At 43.4% G+C, this 22,839-nt stretch overlaps 2 protein-coding genes and 1 pseudogene across 2 annotated transcripts; 2 read left to right on the forward strand and 1 right to left on the reverse strand.

Moving 5' to 3' along the window:
• The first annotated feature begins 2 nt into the window (after nucleotides 1-2).
• On the forward strand, nucleotides 3-1,036 carry LOC144539405 (elongation factor 1-beta pseudogene; annotated as a pseudogene).
• Nucleotides 1,037-1,930: 894 nt separating this feature from the next.
• sgpp2 (sphingosine-1-phosphate phosphatase 2) lies at nucleotides 1,931-11,987 on the reverse strand. The gene is made up of 5 exons (XM_071919653.2): nucleotides 11,676-11,987; nucleotides 10,353-10,514; nucleotides 5,171-5,350; nucleotides 3,268-3,357; nucleotides 1,931-2,760 (listed from the first exon to the last, which is right to left on the reverse strand). Exons 1-5 carry the CDS (start codon nucleotides 11,907-11,909, stop codon nucleotides 2,218-2,220), a joined length of 1,209 nt encoding a protein of 402 aa, XP_071775754.2. The 5' UTR covers nucleotides 11,910-11,987; the 3' UTR covers nucleotides 1,931-2,217.
• Nucleotides 11,988-14,596: 2,609 nt separating this feature from the next.
• rnf228 (ring finger protein 228) lies at nucleotides 14,597-15,437 on the forward strand. The gene has a single exon (XM_071919625.2). The coding sequence runs from the start codon at nucleotides 14,667-14,669 to the stop codon at nucleotides 15,435-15,437; it is 771 nt and encodes a 256-aa protein (XP_071775726.1). The 5' UTR covers nucleotides 14,597-14,666.
• Nucleotides 15,438-22,839: the final 7,402 nt, after the last annotated feature.

Consider the following 22,839-nt stretch of genomic DNA (forward strand, 5'->3'; position numbering starts at 1 on the left):
CACACTGCCGAAACCCAGCTCACACATGACGTCCCCATGCAGGAGGTCGTCAAGCACAAGTTCCCCACGCAAGACCGGTCCCTGCGGGCCCCGCTCTCCCCGCCCGCCTCCACTAAAACGGTCTTCGGTGACATGAGCACACCGGCCGGCCTCAAAGCCCTCAACGATTTCTTGGTGGATAAAAGCTACATCGAGGGCTTTGTGGCGTCCCGGGCCGACGCGGCGATGTTCGACGCCATCCCCTACACCCCCTCGCCAGCCCTCTGCCACGCCCTGCGCTGGTACAACCACATCAAGACCTTCCACAGGGAAAGGGACGGCCTCCCATTAAGTAAGAGCCAGTACGTCCACGCAACTACCCCCCCCGCTTCACCCAAAGACGACGACGATGATGAGGACATCGACCTGTTCGCCTCAGATGACGAGGAAGAGAGCGGCGAGGCAGCCAGGATCAAGGAGCAGCGCCTCGCCGAGTACGCGGCCAAGAAGTCCAAGAAGCCGGCCCTCATCGCCAAGTCCTCCATCCTGCTCGACGTCAAGCCTTGGGACGACGAGACGGACATGGCCAAGCTGGAGGAGTGCGTCCGCAGCGTCAGCATGGACGGGCTGCTGTGGGGGCAGTCCAAGCTGGTCCCAGTGGGCTACGGCATCAAGAAGCTGCAGATAGGGTGCGTGGTAGAGGACGACAAAGTGGGCACGGATCAGCTGGAGGACGCCATCACCGCCTTCGACGAGTATGTTCAGTCAATGGACGTGGCCGCCTTCAATAAGATCTGAGTCACACGTAGGCCTACACACTTGCTGCAGTCAAGTTCCCTAAAAATGACATCTGTTGATTTCTGGTCTTGTTTTACGAGTCAGGCGAAACATACCGGACTGTGACTGATCGGAATATTACACTACTACTTCCCTGTCCATGTAATACGATAGCCAAATCAGGTCAACCAATCAGGTCATTTGTTTGAAGAGGAAAATTTCCACTGTTTGGTCCAATCATTCTTTCCTACGTCCATCAAATAAAGCCATCCTAACTTTTGAGAGAGTACCTTGCATCTTTTTGCATGTGTTTTACATGTTTAATATCAAGTTACAAGTACATATAGACTTCCACAAGTCCGCTGTATCTGTTGAGACGGCAACATTCAAGCAGTGCTGTCTGTCGCCTCAAAGTGAAATTGTTGCTGCCAATAGCCTTCTATATGAAAGCGAGCCAGGCAGATAGCAAGACGTCTTGCAATGAAGTCTGACAGGTGCCCCGGCATTCCTTCAAACTCTACTGTAGCTATGGGAAGTTAACTCTTACATTCCTGCAGTGCTGGCCCTGAGTATAAACAGAACAATATGGGAAAGCAGAGGGCCTGCTCTGACCCACCAAGTGATATGCATTACAGGGCAAAGACACAGTTGTGTTGCAAAGTTTCAGTTGAACTGGTTTTGATCTGGTTTTCCTGACTGGTATGAGCTTGTCTGGCTCAAGGTGGGGTTCTCCCTCGTGAAGAAATGGCAGTGAACTTTGACATAGAAAATGTGTTGGCTCTATGAAAAGAAAGAAAAAGTTGTTATGGTTTAGACCAGTGGTTCTCAACGTTTGGTCCGGCGACCACCAGGGGTCCATGAGGGGGTGCCAGGGGATCCTCAGCAAATTGATTACCAATGTTTCATTATTATTTCATTCAACACAATTAGAGAATGTAGAAGAATGACTGTTTTCATCATAGTTTCACTGTTATCTCTCTGCCTACAATACAGATAGTCAAGGAAATCTGGACAAAATCATATCTAACAATAAAAATATTCTCAGATTTGGGTCCGCAAGAAAAAATATAATCAAATGTGGGTCCGTGGCCCTAATGTGGACTAAATTAGGGGTCCTTGATATTAAAAAGGTTGAGAATCACTGGTTTAGACCACCACAAAATACAAACATTGGTCAAATCAAGAATTGTTTTAATAAATTGAACAAAAATGTCAACATTGTTATGTGAGCAAACTATTTTATTTGCTTTCAGCTCACAGTTACAGGTCAGTCACAAGTACACACACGTGAATCATTCCCAACTGAAACGGCTCACTTACATGAAAAAGTTTTAACTTTTATAAAAAAAGTATTTTTGATGTATATGGAGATAAATATGAGGTACATTTTTGGCATTGTACATTTTAAGGAGCCAACAAGATCCTTATGTACCACAGTCATATCAGTATTACACCATTGGATCATAGCCCCAGTAGAATGAAGACTCTATTGACCAATATAGAATTGACGAGGCCAACACATGTATATGTGACAAACTTGTACGGTACTTCAATCTCTCTCCTCCTCCTGGCATTTCTGTCACTTTGTGGCACTCCGTACCAAAAATACAACGCCCACAGACTCACCGTCTTCACTATTTGTCGAGTTCCCACTAATGCCACAGCGCCCACCAAGGAGCGGGCGGTGCCTATCGCCAGGGCATTTGCTGTCAGTGTGGGTAGGGGTACGGGTAACACCCCACGGGGCTCAAAAGTCTGCCCGAGCTGCTCATTCACCCAGTATCCCACGGAGGACCCAGCTCCCGCTCCTAGAATGGTGGTCGTGTCCCCCCGCGTGGTGCTGTAATGGCCCAGCTCGGGGTATGTGTAGCTGAGGAGGAGGGGCAGTACCAACGCCACGGCGGGGGAGATGGGGCTGGTGAGCTGGAAGTGGTCGAAGGTTTCCCAGTATGGGTAAGTGAGGAGCATCAGGATGGCTGAGATCAGAGCGCCACAGATCACATCCTAAAGGCAGAATAGAGGAGACAATGGCAAGAATGAACTAGTAATGTGGTATTACTGGTACAGTAATGCATACATTAACTCCTGAATACATTACTATTTGTATATTCAGAAAATGTGTCTCCTACAAAGAGCCAGTAATGAGTTGTCACTTCTTTTTCTTTAAAACTTGCAGCCAACACTATTGGCTAAATTCATACTCATAAAGCACTATTCAGTGGTGAGGTTACCGCTGATAAATGTGTAATTAAGGATTACTGAGTCTGTAATAACTGTTTATGCGACTAAACACAATGTCATCAATAAAATGCATAATTTTAAATGAAAGACTCTACATAAAGTGCATGTTGAATTAGACTACGGGACTCCTGGATCAGAGCCTCAGCCAGACAGTCTAACCAGACGCAGATATGAATTATGAATCCTGCATTGGGTTTGAATGTTTTATACTGTAGCGTGTGTGTGTGTGTGTGTGTGTGTGTGTGTGTGTGTGTAGAGAGACTAACTCACCAGAACTGAGTGCATGCCAGTGTACAGACGGCTCAGACACACCAGAGAGGACAGCACTACTGCAATCAGCAGACCCACCTCAAACTGGAACTGAGACACACACACACACACACATCATGAACAATCACAGAAACTAATATTCAGAAACCATTTGACCAAAACAGACAAAACAGCACTCCTTGATAATGTGATAAAAGATCAAATCTGTGAAAGTAGTTGTGTGCAATGTGTCATGGCACCATCCTAAAATTCCTAACATTCCACCAAGCAGACACAAAAACAGTTGTCATCCTCCACTTCTTTTACCTTCCTTTCCCCCCCTCAGCCCATCCTCCTCTTTTTCTTGTTAGTTTGTAATCGAATCGTCCATTCGTCAATCCTCTTAACGAAGACGTATAAATCTTCCCTCTGCCAGCCGTCCATTCTACCAGGTTGACGTACGGCCTATCATCAAGTCATCGCTCCTTTATTCCTCTACTGTCCACTCCGTCTTCTCTTCCCTCCCCTCCCTCCCTCCCTGCTTTACCTATGGCGGCAGGTTTTTGTTTCCCCCCTCCATTTCAATAACAGTGAGAAGAGAGGCCTTGTGTATTCATTCACCTCCTCCACCCTCCCCCTCCCTCCTCTTCTCGCTCCTTTTCCTGTGTCTTTTCCTGTCTTTTGCAGCTGGAAGCCTATTCACTGGCAGTTCATGAAGAGGTTTTTTTTTTGAATGGGCACAAAGGATGCCAGGGACAGGAGGGGGTCACTCTGTGATTGACTGTCGTGACCTCCGACCTGCTCCGGGAACCAGGAAAGTCGCCCCAGGGCCTCGAGCTATTCAAGACCTCTGCAACAGCCCACTACTCATCTATAGCTATGTGTGCCCTTTCAAGGGAATCCTTGAGGAATTTATGCCGCAGTTAAGTGCTCTACTGTATGTGGGTCTCTCGAGTTGAGTTGATTTCTCTGACCTTGAGAGCAGTATTGCAAGAAAATGTGATGGCAGAGTAGCCAAAAGGATGTGACTGCAAAGCAAAATCAGCCTGAGAGCTGTATGGACTGTAAACTACCGAGTGAAAGATGCAGCGCTTTCTAAATTTACCTATAGGCGACTCGGCACGTCAAGTGACTGAACACAGAGCTTGATTGAGCCACTGACTGAGACTTTTATTGATTTGGCGGCTGAGTGAGAGAGATAAAACGGAGAGAAAAAGTGAGGGAAGGAGGGAGGTGGAGATGTAGATTGACAGTCATTGACTCAGTTGAGTCCATCAGAAGACCAAACAGCAGCTGGGTGGGTGTGGCTGATGGTGACTGATGGTGACTGCCGGCTCCGCCCCTCCCTGCCCATTGTCCAACAGCTCAGTCAGGACTGGGTGATGGACAGGAGGGCCACACCCCTCATCCCACGCAGCTATACCAGTAAACAAACTCCCTCCACAGGCTTCCAGTACCACAGTACCTCCAATTCTTTTACAAACTCTTTTATTGGAGGGTAGCTGTTCATTTTGTTGTTTTGCTTAGTCCTTCCCAGTTTAACTTTGACTATTGCCTCACTCTAAAGGAACAGTGTCCATTGGCATTACTTCTGAGACACCAAATCAGCGTTACAACTATGGCTCAACGTCTACTTAGCCCCGGAAACAAAAGCCTCGGCCTCATAGCCCTCATAGGAAGGCAGGCAGGAGTACATCACTTACCAATTACTATTTCAATTTCAGTAATAATATTGCAGTTATCAAAAAATAAGTTGATGCCAGTAAAGTTTACTTTCTCTGGATGGAAGTATTCCCACTAGTTTGATTTCATCAAGCAAAAGGATGACAAGAACATTGAACATCGATGCCATTTTGTTCCACTGATCATTCACAGGAGTGACAACGTGTGCGGTGCCAGTGGAGACGCCAGCGGTGACGCCCACCTGTATCCTGGAGGTGGCGCTGAGCAGGAGGGTGAAGGAGATGCTGGTGGCGGCCATGGCGTGGGTGGAGGGCAGGCCGTATTCGGCGTCGACACGCGTCTCCAGCTTGACCACCGGGGGCGACAGAGGACGAGGCAGCTTCAGCACATCCTTCATCACCTGGCCGACATACATCACCAACTGAGGGAGAGGAGAGGAGAGGAGGGGAGAGGAGAGGAGAGGAGAGGAGAGAGATCTGAATGTTAGAAGTAGGGTTAGACCAAATATCTGTTTGCTGATATATCAGGCCAACATAGAATTCGTCAATGACCTGTTGTCTTTGGGAAGACCTTAACCTGAATTGATTCTTATGTGATATTTTGATCAGATTCCACACAAGTATGCATGGTTATGGATTATTATTATTATTATTAGTTTCAAGGGAGAGTTTTAGTGTCTCATTGTCTAAATGCTGAATTAGAAGCTTTTCCACCCTGCCAAAAATACAATTCTGGGGAAACACACTCTAAATACTTCAAAATAGAAGATACTGAATCCTGGCCATCAGCATCTTTAATCAATATGGATTGAACTCTATTCAAAAGATTTTCTTTCTTTTTAAGATTCTTTTTTTGTGGTGTTGTATATAAACATTCTGGTCACTTTTCGGGGCTACATTGAACCTTTTTATGTAGGATCTTTATACAGTACTAAGAATTTACATAGAAGATCCTAGTTCAAGTACCAAGTGAGCTTAGCCATATATTTATGGCCAAACAGCTTTTTTGTGCCATCTAGTACTTTGTTTTAAAGGTAAATAGTCTGATCAAGTAAAAATAGACATTCTCAGTTAAGTAACTATCCTAGTTTGATATTGTTTTCTTTTCTCACAGTATTGTAGGCTTAACATATCAAAGTCAGCAGCAAAATCATCACGTGTCATAAGCACCATAACATCACTACAACTGAATAACAAAAGGACAACAGAAGAGCATTGCTAACATTTGATTCTCCATTCTGCTGGCCACAAAAGCAGAAAATGGAGATGGAGGAAGATGATAAAAAGGAATGAGCAGAGGAAGTAGAGTCGTGATTAGCCTATGCTGTAATAACACTAACCACACACTTTCATAAATAAGTAATCACCATCTCCACAAAAAGAAGAAAAAAAAAACCTGCGCGGGAGTGGAGACCCGCCCTGATAAAAACTGCAGATACTGCAGTCGTACAGTAACAAAATCTATTGTAGGAAACTAGGAATCGAATTAGGCATGGTTTGCTGACACAGCGTCTTCAGCTGGTGGGGAGACAGAGGGCTTACGCTCTTGACACAATGACACACTCAGTGCAAGGTGTGTGTGTGCGTGTGTGTGTGTGTATGGGGAGGGTGTATGGGTGTGTGTCCTGCCAAATGTGCTGCCTATTCTCTTTCATGAGATCCCCAGTGGCACTCAGAGGGGCAGGCTGCTCCAGCTAGAGGTTTATTTAAGGCTCTGCCTTGTATATTTAATGAATGGCTGTCTTAGCAAGGAGCAGAGCGGGAGAGCAGAGGGGGAGAGAGAGACTAATGTGTGTGTTTAAGGGAGAGAATAAAGAGGTTGTTATTACCATTTCTACTGACACTGTAATTAGAAAATGTTTGTTACCATGGCAAATGAGATATAAAAGTAGGTCTACTGACCTGGTGTTCGCGCAGCAACTTAAACCAGTAGAGACAGAGAGAGACACATAGAGAGAGAGAGAGAAACAGAGAGAGTACAATTTAAACCAGTAGAGAGAGAAGAGAAGAGAAGAGAAGAGAGAGAGAGAGAGAGAGAGAGAATAATTTAAACCAGTAGAGAGAGAGAGAGAGAGAGAGAGAGAGAGAGAGAGAGAGAGAGAGAGAGAGAGAGAGAGAGAGAGAGAGAGAGATAACGAGCTAGCTCAGTACAGTAGATAGACAGTAGATAGAGAGACAGAGAGAGGAGGGCGGAAGGGACAAAGGCAGAATATCTCTCCTTACTACAATAAGTGACTTGTTCTTTCCACAAATGTCCATCTGTCCTTGCCTCTAGTCATGGCTGAATATTAAGTTCACTATTCTAACATTTGCATGTACCCACACTATACCCACACACACAATACTCGGTACCATGTACTGCACTGTACACAGAGGAGAGACAGTGGTACAACCATTTAGCACTTGTGAGTCCGTCCATTCACTATGACAGTGTATTCATACAAGCAATACTGTGTTTACATCATCTAGATTTGCTTCTTTGCCAACACACTGTTGCGGCTGCCCACTACTTCCAAGTGCTTGCATAATATGATACCCCCGCCCCGTCCCCTACACACTCCATAACCAAAAACACCAAGTCCAACTGTTCCCAGTAAAGCCATCACCCCAGCCTCTCATTGGTGTCTTTGTATGGGTCACATCAAAGGACTGACCCAGGGACAGCCTGGTCACATGAGGAGAAGAGTTAAAGATAGGTCAGGTCACACACACACACACACAGATAGCCACGCTAGATTTTGTGTGTGTGTGTGTGTGTGTGTGTGTGTGTTTTCTTGTGAATAAGCGTATTGATCGAGCCCAGTGTGGCTTTGGACTTTGATCTGTCAACATGCGGGTAGGAGTGAGTGAGTGTGTGGGATTGGACTGTGTGTGCGTGTAGGGAAGAGGGGCTATTCCACAGGTCAGTGTTTGTATGAAGAACACACACACAGATGTTTGTTTTGTTCCATAGTGATACGATCAGTAGCTGGTTTGGCCACTAGTTTATAGTTTTACAGTGCGTGACAGCTCAGGTAGGATAACCAGGGTTGGAGAGGCTACTTTCAAAGTTTTACAAGCCACCAGTTACTACACTTTGGAAGAAGTTGAACTACGGTAAAGCTAAGCTTAGGAGACATATAGTTTTGTTAAAATCAAAGAGTAAAAGGTTGAATCAAGACATAAGAGGCAGTGATTTAAAAAGAAATTAAACAAATAAAAAGGATGTAAAAATGCTATTCCTTTTTTTTTGGCAGTTTCAGGAGTTAACTATGCCTCCAAAATCCCCCAAAATAACTAAACATCTAAAAACACTATCTGAAGTTGAATTGAGCTGAACTACCACCAAGCTACTGCAAAATGTAGTTTATAGTTACATGTAGTGAAAATATTCTCCAACACTGGTGATAACAAATTGACACAGGGCAACTTCTGTGCACAATATTGCAACAATACGAGTTCTAAAAATAACACATTTTGTGTTATAAAGATCTTCAGAGTGTTAACAATAGAGCCACTGAAAGTATAACTTAGTGAATGAGAGTGGAACCACTCACAGCAAATAATAGAGTTTGGTCTAGTTGTACTGGGAGTCATGCTACTGCCCCTTCCCTTGAACTAAGAAGTGTTTGCTGCAAATATATAACATTTACCTCCATAATATCACTGTGGAGTGGGACTGCGGAGCCAGTGTGCCATATCCCCACAGCATGGCTCCTGCAATTTACTGAGAAGGCTTTAATGGGCCAGCAGTCGTCCTTTTGGGTCCAGTTTGAAGTTGCACTTAGCCTTTGCTGACCTGCTCATGGACTTGCAATCCTCTGGTGTTCTTTTTAAGATACATTTGTGTTGTTTTATTTTATGTTGTAATATTACTGTTCCATAGCCTTGTACAGTGTCTGTTCTGCTGAGCGGGCACAATGGCACCAGTTATACAAGTCTTCGCTTGATTATAGCTGATAGTTTGTTAATGATTTTCTGTTCCTTTGTTTTCAAGCTGCAATGAGCACACTATCTTTCTAAACATTCTTCAGTAATCTCTATCTTAGTGTATGCCCTATCTGCCATTATGCAAAGTACAACTTTTTGATATTCCTGACAGCACATTAAATTTATGATTTGCATAATAAGCTACATTAATACCGTATAACACATTAATGTAATTCATGACCATATGGTTAATGACAGTCATTGTTTTCTAAGTCAACCAAAGTCACCCTGCAAGTATGCCAACAGAGGGTAGTCGAGGACACTAGTGTGCATATGCACGTGCACATTGATGTGTGTGTGTGTGTGTATATATACATACATACACACAGATGCTTAGATTGTGTGTTTATGTGCATTTATGTGCGCCTACAATGTGTATGTTCATGGTCTTATTCTGCATATTTACACTTCAATTGTCGGTGTGAGTTTGGCTATTTTGTGTTTGTGTGCATGCGTGTGTGTGTATGTGTGTGTGCATGCAGTCTGTGAACCTTAGATAACTCCACCAGCACAATGGCAGGGTGCTGTTAGATGTCTGGTGTGACGCGCCCCGAGGGCTGACAGACCAAATGGTGGGTCCAGAGAGAGAAAGCTCGGAGCAGTGATGAGGCCAATAAAACACACTGCTGGTAGATTAGGGGGAGGAGAACACAGAGGAAAATTGGTAATGTCTAACTAGAGGGAGGGGAATGAGTGCGTTTTGTTGGCAAGAGTGTGTGTGTGTGTGTGTGTGTGTGTGTGTGTGTGTGTGTGTGTGTTTATGTGTGGTTGAAAGGAGCAGTGTTTGAGTTACAAGGGTCTGGTGCAGTCAGGACTCCAGAAGAATGGCATCTCCTCCCCTGGGGGCCCAAACAAGGGGTTCAGACACAGGGCACCCACCATGCGCTCGGGGCGAGGACACAAAGGGCACACAAACACACTGCCCATCACACACTCTGTGGGAATGAGAGTGTATGGCTGTCTGTGTGTCTGTGTGCGTGTCTCTTGACACGTCAAACGCACTCCTTCTGGGAATGTATTTGACATGTTTTTCAGGGTGTCATCGTAATACACTGCATTCTGTTCGAATAAACATCTTAGGGAGAGATTCTGTCTTTTTCCATTGATGTGTCCTCATGTGTGGCCTCTGGCCCTGTCAGGGGCCCCGGCCTGCCTGGCCCTTCTGGCCCCAGGCCTGGGGACATGGACATGGTGGTGTCAGAGACAGGTCACCCAGGGGACGGAGGGGAGAGGGGAGAAGGATGAAAGGAGGTTGAAAGGTGAAGAGAGGGAGAAGGAACGGGCAGAGAGAAGAGAGGTGGCATTGTGAAACAGATGGACATGAGACTGACAGCCAGCGTGTGAGCACACTGAGGTGGTCAGACTGGTAGGCCGACAGATAGGCATGCAGATACTCAAGCCTCTCCCTCCAACACGCCTGTACACACACATACACACGCACTGCCTGTGACTTACGGCCCAGATGTTAATGAGGCGGCGGCAGAGGAAGGGGTCCAGGTTCCAGTGGATGCAGGGCAAACAGGTGATGTAGAAGAATTCATGTCCCAGACCTGCTGAGAGCAGGAACAGGAAGTAGAGCAGCCAGTTCCTCACCTCATACTGAGGCCTGCCATGGCCCTGCAAGGGAACAAACACCTGTGACCACAAGATATTAAGGGGCCAGGTGCATAAAGATGGCGACCTCCTGACATGACGTCATTTGGTCCTCCAGGCTCATCCCACAGTCCAGTGCATACACTCCGTTTGCTACGCCCCTTTCCTCTATGCAGTGTGGGAGGGGTTTGACAAAAGTAATGGCATCAAGCCAGGATCTCAGCATCTTTTTGCAGCTGTTTCATACAGTTAGTGTTTTATAGACTTGTGGTAAACATAGAGGTGACCCTGCCATACAAAATCTATTTCGACTTTCTTTTTAGGACTAGAGCCATCTTGTTCAATCTCAAGAGCCTACGTCAAGTTATCTCCTTATGTTGAGATCATTGCTAAATAAACAGCTTTCAACGATCACAGTAAGATACTGTATTTGTATATAGACCCACCTTAAAACGAGTTGCTTTGCTTCTGTCAGTTTGACCTCAGGCAAAACACTTCTGACTTGCAGTTTGTTTCTAATATAGGCATATACTGCAGCTAATAGACAGACAAAGGCAGTAGGCTATTTGGATTGATAATCTTCAGAAGCATTTAAAGAAATGAAAGATGATATCCTCTGATTAAAAACGCCAAATTGCAGGGGAATAATACAATCATTAGTTTTATGCCAGAAAGCAACTTTGGTCAGACGAGTTAAAGTCACTGTCACTTTGTTAATAAATGAAGGGTGTTGGAAAATAAAGAGATTGACCAGAATGTAAACACCCCACACAACTTGTAATCTTGCAGACAATCTGAAGGCCGAGACAGACAGCTAGACAAACGAGAAAAGCCAGTCAGTGTGATTTGCATAAACTTAAAATAAATCCAAATGTCCATCTTAATCTTAAAGTTATAGTATTCTGTCCTCAAATCTTATTTTTCTAACCTGTTTCACTTGTTTTCAATGCAGTTTGACTTTTTGACTTTTTCTTTTTTAATTTTTCAAGAATCAAGTGACAATGTTTTGAAATAAGGCGATTCATCAAAGTTGATTTGCGTGGGAAACAAATGCAAATAAATGGTAATATCTCACCCCATCGGACGATTGTTTTTTCTCTTATTTTAAGAAAAATGTAATTTTAAAACTCAATACAACATTAAATGACTTGCTGAGATGAACATTTTTTGCAGTGAACGACTTACACCAACGGCACCTCCATTTTCCTCATATTTAACGTTACAATTTGAATGCTTCTCTTGGTGGTCGCGTCTGTCCTTCAGCTGTCCACGTGGTTTGTCAGCGTGGGTTTGGGTTCCCGTCGAGACGCGCGTCTTCCCTCCGCTGTGATGCGCGGCCTCGATGAGGAAGAGTCCGCATCTTCTCTGGAACCGGGCCACAAGCTCCGGATCATGGAGGTAAACCAAGAGCTCTAGCATGTCAAGTCAACTTGAAGGAGTGCAGGAGCGGGTTGAGGCAGACTTGAAAATAGTGGAGGGCGCATCCCAGGCGCAGGTGGAAAGAGTTGCGCTCAGGTGCGGCTGTAACAGGTGTGCGCAGGGGGGCGGGGCTAGAAGGGGGCAGGACAGGTAGTCTTGAGTAAGTTGAGTAGTGTTTGTCCCGACCTTTAGACTGGGATGGTTCACATATCAGAACACATGACATTTGCTGGACGCTTTTATCCAGAGTGCCTTACAGCACCATGGGGGAGTCAGTGGGACTCGAACTCCTCACCCTGACAGAGTTAGCGCCTTGCTCAATGAGCTGCAGGATCACATCTCACACACAGTAGGTAATGTAAAGATATTCCATGAAGAAAGTTAGTAATCCTTAAAGGCCCAAAATAAGGCAAATATGAGATTCATTTATTAAACTGTCGATTTGACTGAGAGAAAGATTGATCCAGAGCCAAATAAGGGCTTTAGATTTAGGCTTTCAGCTGTAAAAAACAGTCTACACTTGTAAGATTCTAGTCAAGTAGTTTTTTGAGCATTTTGATTTGACAGAGCTAATTTTTCACAAATTCTTTTTTTTTAATCTGCAAGCCCTTTTGTTCAATAACTGAGTGACAGTAGACGTGTGTGTGTGTGTGTGTGTGTGTGTGTGTGAGAGGGGGGGGGAGGGGGGGGGCACTTTGGAATGTAGCATATCACTTTCAGAAAATGTGACTACAAATATTTTAGATAAAGAGAGAGACAACTTGAAAACTCTCCATCATCACCAACATTGTGATGACTAGCAGCTCTAAAACTGGATGTTGCAGGCTATAAGCAATATGGTCCTTGAAGTGGTTCCTGGTGTTCCTTAGAACTGGCGTCTGTCCCCACTGTTGTCTCCCCACCACCAGACATCTAGTAATAGTTTACACCATGCTAAAGGAAATCTCAAAACAGTAACAACTGGAGGAGGATTCCATGGCCAAATGCTACTTGGAGGTCACCGGCCATAATGTAGATCAATTGTTCTCAAGGGATTGGATGAGGTTTCAGGGGATGCCAGAGTAAAATGGAGAATAGTTTAATTTCACTATGATTGAATTCACTAGAAATTATCCCACTTGGAGAATCTATAAGAATGATTATTCCAGTCATATGTTTCACTCTTACCATTATTATCTCACTCATGTACAGTAGACAGTTATACAAATCAATACAAAATCAACAACAACAGTCCTTGGATTTCCTGGGACAAAATCCAATAGGGGTCTTATAAGGTCTTGTTATAAAAATGTTTGTCAGTCACTGATGCCTAGTGCCACCCTCTTCTGTCTCTCTGGAAGCTGAAATAAAAACTTAAACCCAATTGTCACTTCACCTGCGGATGAGATAAAGTCTTAAATGGACTGTAGGCCATGTATGTATCATAGGATAATTTATGTTAGCAAACTGTCATAGGCTATAGCAACTTCATCACTTTTTACTGACCATGTCATTTGACCATGTGAGGCTATTGCAAGCAGTATTGATGGATGTCAATTGGGTATGGGAAGGTGTGGTACTCGCCATAACCTACCTCAGCCTAACTAACTGAGACCAAATTTGATCTTGTAGTTTTTAGTATTATACTAGAGAGCAACGATCAAGCAAACATCTTCACAAAACTATTTGGAAGCCATCTTTTAAAAGTCACATCAGGACCAATGTTTGCTCTGCGTCTATCCAAGATAGTTTGGTGACCTACCCTTGTTAACAAAAAGGGCTCTATACCAGAAAATTTGTTTTGATGGACATAGCAGAACAATTTAGAAAGGTTCTCTATAGCATTATGCTCACATGGTTCTATATGATAGATTCATTATGGTGCTGTAAAGAACCATTTAAGAAGGTATGAAAGTATCAGTATTAAAATAACTTTTTAACAACCACAATGGATTCTTTATTCTGATTTACCAATTTTTAATGTTAACATATCACGTTTATTTGAGTCATCGTAGTAGGCCTACTTTATAGAACCACTACCCTAACCAAAGAAACTCAGGCTAATTGAGCTATCTGTTTTCATTTATTACACTGACCAAATATTGGCTAATATCTTGTCAGTCATCGATCATTGCTCCACTTTGTCCCCAGAAATTTAGGTCGATGTAAGTTTGGTTTGGAAGTTTGAGTGGTAAATTAGATGCAGGGACTTTGCTGTGGCTTTGGGTTCAGTGAATTGACGCCCCTGATTGATTTAAGCAAATTAGCGCATCCTTTTGTCTGGGATGCTGGGTAAGTGCGATCGAGCAGGGGACTGATCGTCTGGTCTGTGTCTATAAGTCCTCCACACCAAACGGATTGAAAACAACAACAACACTCTCTCTCCAGCTAGAGGAACTATAACGGGAAACCGAGAGAACAACACCCGTGAGCTGTGAGCGACTGACCGCCCCCCCTCTCTGTTTTGTGGGATGCGCACACTCTCTGGATGGATGAGCCCTCGCACTGGAGTCACCACCATTACATCATCCATTCCCACACAACCGAGCACGAAATGAGACCTTTTTAATATTTAAGCGGGATCCCGACCATTTAGGCTCAGACGCAGACGCCTGGATCTTTATAAAGGACGTTGTGGGGATTATAAAAGCACATCAAACGCCTGCATTGGGATGATGGCGTTTCCATGAACGGGGAGGAGAGGTGGGGGAGAGGAGAGACGTGCACCGTCATCAGCATCTGTCCGCCAGCTCCCTTTGTGTTCACCGGAGAATGTGAATGGCGAAAGATGACATGGCAGAGGTAGATTTGGCATCAAACGGAGCGGAACCCCCCGGCGAAGCCTCCTCGGCGTTTCCCTACGAGGAGTATGAATGCAAAATATGCTACAATTATTTCGACCTTGACCGCCGGGCTCCCAAGATCCTGGAGTGCCTGCACACGTTTTGCGAGGAGTGCCTGAACACGCTGCACCTCCGGGAGGAGCGGCCATGGCGCATCAGCTGCCCCGTCTGTCGCCACCGGACCCCGGTGCCGGACTACCGGATACAAAACCTGCCCAACAACACCAAGGTGACGGAGGATTTTCCGCTCTACATCGACTCGGACCCGCTGCCTCAGGACGCTTTGCCGCCGTACCCTCCCCCGCTGCACCCCGCTCTCATCGCCCTCCGCCGGGAGGAGGCGTCGGGGGCGTCCACCGCCAGCCAGGCGACCCCGTCCACCACCGTGTCCACGGCCACGACCCTCTCCCAGGACTCGGTGCGCTACGACAGCTGTCAGAGCTGTAAGCGAGTGGCGCTGACCACCGGCTGCGTTTGCGTGATCTTCTCCTTTCTGTCCATGCTGGTGTTGCTGTTCATGGGCCTGATCTTTGTGCACAGTCACAGCAGTCCTCCCTCGCCAGCGGGACCCATTTGCCTGTCGGTAGCCAGCATCCTGGCCATGTTCTCGGTGGTCGTCACATGGCTGATCTGCTGGCTCAAATACAGACCCGACCACGAGACAGGCCGCTCATCCGCCACCAGTAACTCCCGGAGAAACGCCTGATGATGATTATGACTGACGATGAAGATTACTGTTGTGCGTGGGTGTGTGATTATGTACATACTACTGGCAACTGATACTCCTGCTCCCTTTACTTTTTTTCTAGGAATAAATATCGTCCAAAAATGGCCTTTCGACAGTATAGCAAACACCCAAAGGCCTTCATCTTGTTTGGAGCAATAGGCCGACATGATCCTTGATAATCTTGTACTTAAGTTATGCACTTGAAATTGCAGTATGCCTAGTTGGCTAGGTGTCTTGATGAGTGAACTTTCCCAAGACTTAGACCCTCTTTTGGTGTAGGACTAAGCTATGGTTGGTTTGATGACTGAATGTGAAGTGCTCATTTCCAGGGTTTGCCCCCCCCCCCCCCCCCTTCCCTCATCCCCTAAATAATATGCATATGCCACTATGCCACTCACTGTATGATAACTGTCCATGATTCACTCTTATATCTCAACAAAGCACTATTGTATTGTACAGATATTTCACTTCTGAGTTTTGAGATGATGGATTTTGTTTTGTTTTATATCAAGGCCTATACGGTTATTTGAGAAGCCTCTAAAATGTCATTCAGTGAAAAAGAAATTATATACACAATCAAAGCTGTAAATAGTCCACAAGTATAGATGTTACACAGAGAACTGGAGACTGGTGTAAAACTGGATAGGTGTGATTATTTTTCAGACCTGGGTTAAATGCTTCTAGTCCTTGTGCTTTTCTGTCATCGAGTGAACTTTTCCTGGAGAATGCCATCATTTCCACTGATGCAGAAATGCAAACCCCACCCATCTCAAGTCCATAGCAAAGCTCAAAGTGATTGGAAGAGATTTCAAGTGACCCACGGTCTGTTATCTTTTTTGTGCATGTTAGGCTACTGGTAGGTCTACGCCAGGGTGGAGCGACACCTTTTAAATGTTTTTTTTTTTTAAACGCAGGTCGTCGTGTCTCTTCACTTGTGTGCCTCACCTCGTTGCTCTCCAAAGTTGCCCGACCATCAATCAATCAGCTGCTCAAGCAATCAATCAGAAGTTCAATCAAACTTCATGGTAGGCCCTAATCATGATGATAATCATGCATGGGCCTCCTGTCACAGCCAGCATCCAGCTGGGATGTCAGGGAGTATTTCCTCTTCCTGTCACATCATTTACAGATCTGACAGAGAAAGGAAGTTGGAAACAGGGTCTCCAACATGGAGCTGCCTCCCATCTCTGCAGCTATTTATACTTGTGAAGAATGTGGCTTTTCACATCTGGCTTTGAAGAAAGGTCTAGCTGAAGCGATTTTTGCGTGTGTGTGTATGTCTAAACAGGTAGAATCTGGGTTTAAGTCTACCTTCAGTTCACTATCTCCACAGGTGGTGGGCTGAAGCTCGATTCAAACCTGCTTTGACCTGTTTATAAGACAAAAAGCATCTCTCTTCTGCAATGGTTTCTTTCAAAGATGCAAGTGAGAATTGATATTTTTTATGGTTTATGTGTATCCTGTCAGGTCAGACACGATGACGACGTCTGGTTAGAGGTTATAGTTCACTCTGGGAACTTAAAAAGCCCCATCAGCTGCCTGTGTGTGGCTGAGATTATTCAGAGACGTGGAAGAATAAAATACTAGAATATGGGCCCAGAAAGTTTGTGTTAGTGCAATATCTCCACACTGCAAATATTGAACTTTACTGAACTGCAATTAATAGAATCTGGTCTATTTGGGGGCTGTTGCCTCAGCAGCACATTATGGCAGCCAATATCAGAATATGGACCTTGAACTGACTTTTTTAGTGTTTCAAAGAAAGCAACTTTAGACAAAGCAATGTAATGGAAAAACTGAAACTCAAGGCCTATTCTGGCCTAACATCTTAGTATGAATATTACTGTGCACTGTCTGTAAATTCTGTGTATTGTAGTTGTCGCTACAATATACAGTTATTTATTTATAATACTACATTCTTAAATATGGCATAACAAAAAGTGATACCTTACTGGTGGTACAGTGTAACGCCTTTAAAATGTGGCCCTAGATATAAAAGTGACATTCTAATGTACAGTGGTCCACTGAGCTTGTGAATGGGAATAATGCATTACACTATGGCCCCTTGACCCTCCTGTCAGCATTTAGCATTCAAAGTGTTCAATTTCGTGATGACTAGGACACCCGAGTGGTTTTATCCAAGCACTTATTGCCCTTGCACGCTCATTGTATCCCTACCTCGTTGCTGGGGAAATGGCAAAAACACGTCAACAAATGATTCTCAAACTTCCGCCAATCTGACTCCCACACCTGCTTCAATCATCCTCTTCTACCTTTTTTCCAACTTTAGATGATGCACTTTCACCCTCTTATTTGACACAAGTAATAGGGTATCTTTGAAAAATGTAAGCTTATTGTATTTATTTAAGAGGACCTAGAAAATGTTGTTGGTTTTTATGAGAATCTGTGGTTGTTGTTAAGGTACCAAATGTATTTGCACAGAGAAATGTTCTTTATGTGCTGTTTTACATACATAAACACATTTCAGTAATAAAGGAAACATGAATATTTATTGCACTGATTCATTGTCTTGGTACAGTGAAATTCACAAGAATAATAGCATGTCTATATATAATTGATAAGAGAATAGCTTGATAGCAGGAGAATGTAGGGCCACTGCTATTTTATCATGCTTGGTCTTACATAATGACTAATGAACTAAGTTAGATTCAACTGGACACTTTTAGCATCCTGCTGTGTATCAAATATGCCCCCTGCTGGAAGATAGATGATACTACAGATTATAAAAAGCATATAGGCCCACAGTGTGAACTGTGTTTGAGTTTTTTTTATGTAGGTCTAGTTGTGTAAACTTCTAATAGTTGAGTAAAAGGAAATACCTTTTCGAGTATGGGCTGGATGCTGATGTGCCTGTAATATCAGGCTAAGATTTTTTTTCCAGATTTGTTTACCTATCCAAACAAGGCTCCCTTTTAGTTTGCATAGAATTCAGCTATTCAGCCACCAATCTTTTCCTACATACATTTTTTTTAGAAGATTTTTAGACTGTTGGTCAACTGAACATAAGGGACAGATAGAACAGACTGAAACTGCAGTTAACCATTCACCATCTAATTAGGGCTCCTACCTGTTAATCTTTCAGGCATGCTTCATACTTCATTCATACTTTTCAACATGTTTTAGCCAAATGTTTCATGCCCCATAAATTAAGGCTAACTAGGTAAATGCCACACAGTATTCTCCTCAAACAGCATCTATCTCTTCTATTTTTCACCCTTTCAACACCACGTAAACAAGTCTCCATTAGCTGATAGGTCAAGTCAGTGTGGACCTACAACAATAAAACGTATTGTATTGTATAGCCTAGCAGTATTTTTCAATTAGTTACAGTTACACTGATTTGCTGGAAAATAGTTTGAGGCAATGTGTGTTTACAAATTAACCATGACAACAAGCCAAAGAAAATTTCAACGTAGATATTTTTGCGGGGATGTGGGGCAAATTGATTTTAAAGCCCCTCATCAGACTTTATAGGTCTTTTTCTTTGAATTTGTGTGCTTAGGCTATTTGCTTTTTGAGAACTCAAACCTTCCCATTCACTCCTCTGTCGCTATAGGATAAGGTTATAAATCATCAGTAACAATTTGACACTTTTGTAGGAGTGTTCTGTTTATTTGTGTTACCACTGCCTCTTCAACCATATTTCTTTTGCCTATAGCTTGTGTTTTGTATTCCCATATGTCACGCTCGATAAAAAAATATCTCGATATTGCAATCATAAGACATGCTTAGTTCAATTCAGTTCTAAATTAATCCAGGATAAAATGTGTTGTCACTTCATGAAAATATTTAAATTATACAGTGAAACACATAACATTTTTCAGGATTTAAACGTCCAGAGGTCAAATGAATAAGAACTAGCCTATATTAACCCTATAATACATTTTTGAAGGATATGCATAAATCACAGCAAAAATATATGATATTCCTATACGAATACCATAGTACTATTATAGTGATAACATCTACAATATCATTAAGTACGATTAAGTCACTATAAACTCGCCATTGAGTAATCCAATGATATCACTATAATATTACTATAATATCTGAGCTATAGATATTATAGTAATATTATAGTGATATCATTGGAGATAATTAAATACCATAAAGCACAATAAAGTCACTGTCAACTCACTATTGAGTACCACAGACACATTATAAGCCTCAATAGGAATATTACAGTGATTTTTCGTTATGACGGCCCTTGGCCTCAAAAGTCTTATATCATGATTTGACTCATGAATTATGACCCTAATAGGATGCAGTGGTAACTAATTGATTTGACAGAAATGTGTTTGTAGATGCGGCGCTCCACACAGAGCATGTGATGCAACTAATTTATTTCTCATCAAGCGAGGTTTCTGACTTTGAATTTCATCCCCCGGTAATGGATTGGACACGGGGATTCAGTGTCGCTTTAAAAGAAAGGCCGAGGTATGCATCATGCCTCTCTCTGTTTTCCATTCGCCCCCTCTGTTTTCTTGGCTGTAATATCCAGTTTCAATAAGATCATTGACCCTCTAAATCGTCACGTTCGTCAGCGTAACACTGATGTTTCCCCCTTTAGGAATAACTCGATGCAAATGTGAGAAGCGCAAGCAAACCATAAGTTTGTCCCAGTATAGTGGGACTCATATTTAGGACTATAATGCATAGCTCATCCTCAAAATTATTATTCTGATACTCAAACTGCTCAAACAATTTTATTAAATCACATAGGTCTACAAAGTTAGGTTAATAGAACAGGTATTGAGCCTGTTTCAGTAGCACATTCTTGCCTCAAGTGTCATACAGCCTGTAATACCTTTAGCCTACATGCCTGTGTTTGTGCTGTCATTCATTCGATGAAATGCAGGACTACAAAGACTTGGTCAATTTGGCGTAAATTAAGGCGAAAATAATTATCTGGGTTATCGTAAGCGGTTCACCAAATCTTATCTAGAGTAGTTACAAATGTCTAAGCAGTCACAAACAACTCTCATTTCCCTTCTCTTTTGAAGCCATATTATGTTATCTTGTGCGATTTCTTTATCCCGGAGGATAATAATAATCTTCTGAATGAAGATAATAATAGTCTCCTTAGCAGGTGAAAGACCCCCCGTTTGCCATGCTTATTTTAAACCCAGCGTCCAGCCATTGTCTGTGCGCGTTTTTGACAGAAAAGACAACATTTGAAGTGCCTTTTTCAAAGCCACTAAAAGAGGCAAATGTTAATCGAATCCTATTTAGCCTGTGGGATACCTCTTCCCTGCGTAAATAGAGGTGAATGACAGTGCCTCTAGTGGCCCCCCGTTGGGACCCCGGTATTGCTCTGTAGCCTATAGGTGAGTGGGTTCCGACATGAAAGGGCTGATCAGGTGCTTGGCTTGGGGTGCTTTTCAACTGTTGCTGTTGTTTTGCACATGGAGTCACATGGAGGGTTTCAAGGCTTTCCTACAAGGCGCTGAACAAACTCAGAGGCGGAAAAAACTATTTCCAACTGCACTTCTATCTAGAGAATATTTATTATAAGCCTACGTCTCCTAGTTGGCGATTTAAAAAAAAACTATAACTGTTTCAGATCTTCGAATGTACTGGTTCATTTGTAATATTATTGTGGATACCCTAATTACTGTGCCATATTTCCACGCGGTATCGCACTGTAAAACCTCACCTGACCGACGTGAAGTAGGTGTGATCACGCTGCTGCTCTGTCATGTGTCCAAAGGCGCACGAGACACACCAGGAGCTGGAGATAAAACAAATAGGCGAACAAATATTAGAATTTAATTAGAATAATCAAAATAACATTTTCCGGCCTTTAATTTAATCGGGAAGGCTTGTAGCATGACAAACTGTAAGATTCTAATTTCAAACATCAAGTTAGGTTTTTCATTAGAATACGCCTCTCATGCAGTGGGACAAGTTTGATGGTCAAATTGTGAGGAAGGGGCTGCAGTGATGGACAGTGAAGGGAAGCGAGCTTTTGTCTGATTTCAAAGCTCAGGAACGGAACCCTTGCTTCGGTGATTGATTAGGGACTAAAGGGATGCTGTGACCCACGATACTCAATGCGTAAAAAGAGTAGCTGAACTTTAAAGAGAGTAAGGAAAGAGAGACACCGACTCCCTCGCACCCCCACCCCCGTTTGGGCAATGACAGTATTGGTTATTAGACATTTGGTGATGAAAATACACTTAACACACTTATCCGGCCGTGCCAGAGAGCTAGACTGCCTTTACGGCCGCCCTGGCGTCGTACCCTGCTGTGGCGCACGCCCCCCTTCAGACTGTTCTCGGCTGGTTGGTGCTCAGTCTGAAAACCACAATAAATTCCTTGAGGTGCACACACTTTGGCACCATTTGTGTCATATATGAGACCATGGGGTGGAAACAAATTACAGGTCGTGTGCGATAATGTACAGCAGTAAACACTTGGGAGATGATATTACGCACAGTGTGATGATAAAATTCGAAATAAAGGTATCCCGAAGCTGAAATTCTTTTTTGTTTGATCAACTATTTATGCGTAAACATGTGACTTTTGTCACATCTGTCAGAGGAAAAGTAATTCAATCAATTTGGGCTCTATCCTATAGGCGTCTATTTGGTAGGATATGGCAAGGCGTGGTAATCGCCATAGCCTAAGTGAGTCCAGATTTTATCTTTTTTTTTATTTATTTTTATTATATCATAACGGAGAGCAAAGATCAAGCAGAAATCGACAGAAGCTATCCGAAAACAAAATTCATATCAAGGAAACATTCAAGAACAATGTTGCTGTATGCGTCTGTGTAAGATAGTTGAATGACCTATACGTCTAATAATTTATCACATTGACCAAATGCTAAAGGCTTGTCAGTCATCAGTCATTGCTCCACTTTGTCCCCAGAGTTTTGGTGACCAATGATATATGGACTCAAATGAATATGGTGTGGTACTCGCCATATCCTAAGCCCAGTGAGTCCAAATTTGATCTTGTATTTTTATCATTATAATGGAGAACAAAGATAGAACAAAAATCGCCAGAAATGTATTGGAAACCCAGATTCCAAAAAGTCACATCAGGACCAGTGTTCCTCTGAGCTGTGTGCGTCTGTGTAACATAGCTTGGTGACCTGCGTCTAATAATTGATCACATGAATCAAATAATATTCTGTCTTAATCACCAGTTGTTGCTCCACTTTGTCCCCAGAAATTCAGTCTGTTTATAAGCGAGTTTTGGAAGTTTTTGATGGCAAATAATATTAGATGCATTGACTTTGCCATAGCTTGGGATTTAGTGAATTGACGCCCCTGTCCTGTCTAGAGCAGAACTGTGACAGCTTCCCTGATAGGAGGAAAGTTTTCACCGTCAGCCAATCGTTGCGCAACGCTGC

This window comes from Centroberyx gerrardi, chromosome 6 (genome assembly GCF_048128805.1).
Source record: "Centroberyx gerrardi isolate f3 chromosome 6, fCenGer3.hap1.cur.20231027, whole genome shotgun sequence".
In the NCBI taxonomy this organism is placed as follows: domain Eukaryota; kingdom Metazoa; phylum Chordata; class Actinopteri; order Beryciformes; family Berycidae; genus Centroberyx; species Centroberyx gerrardi.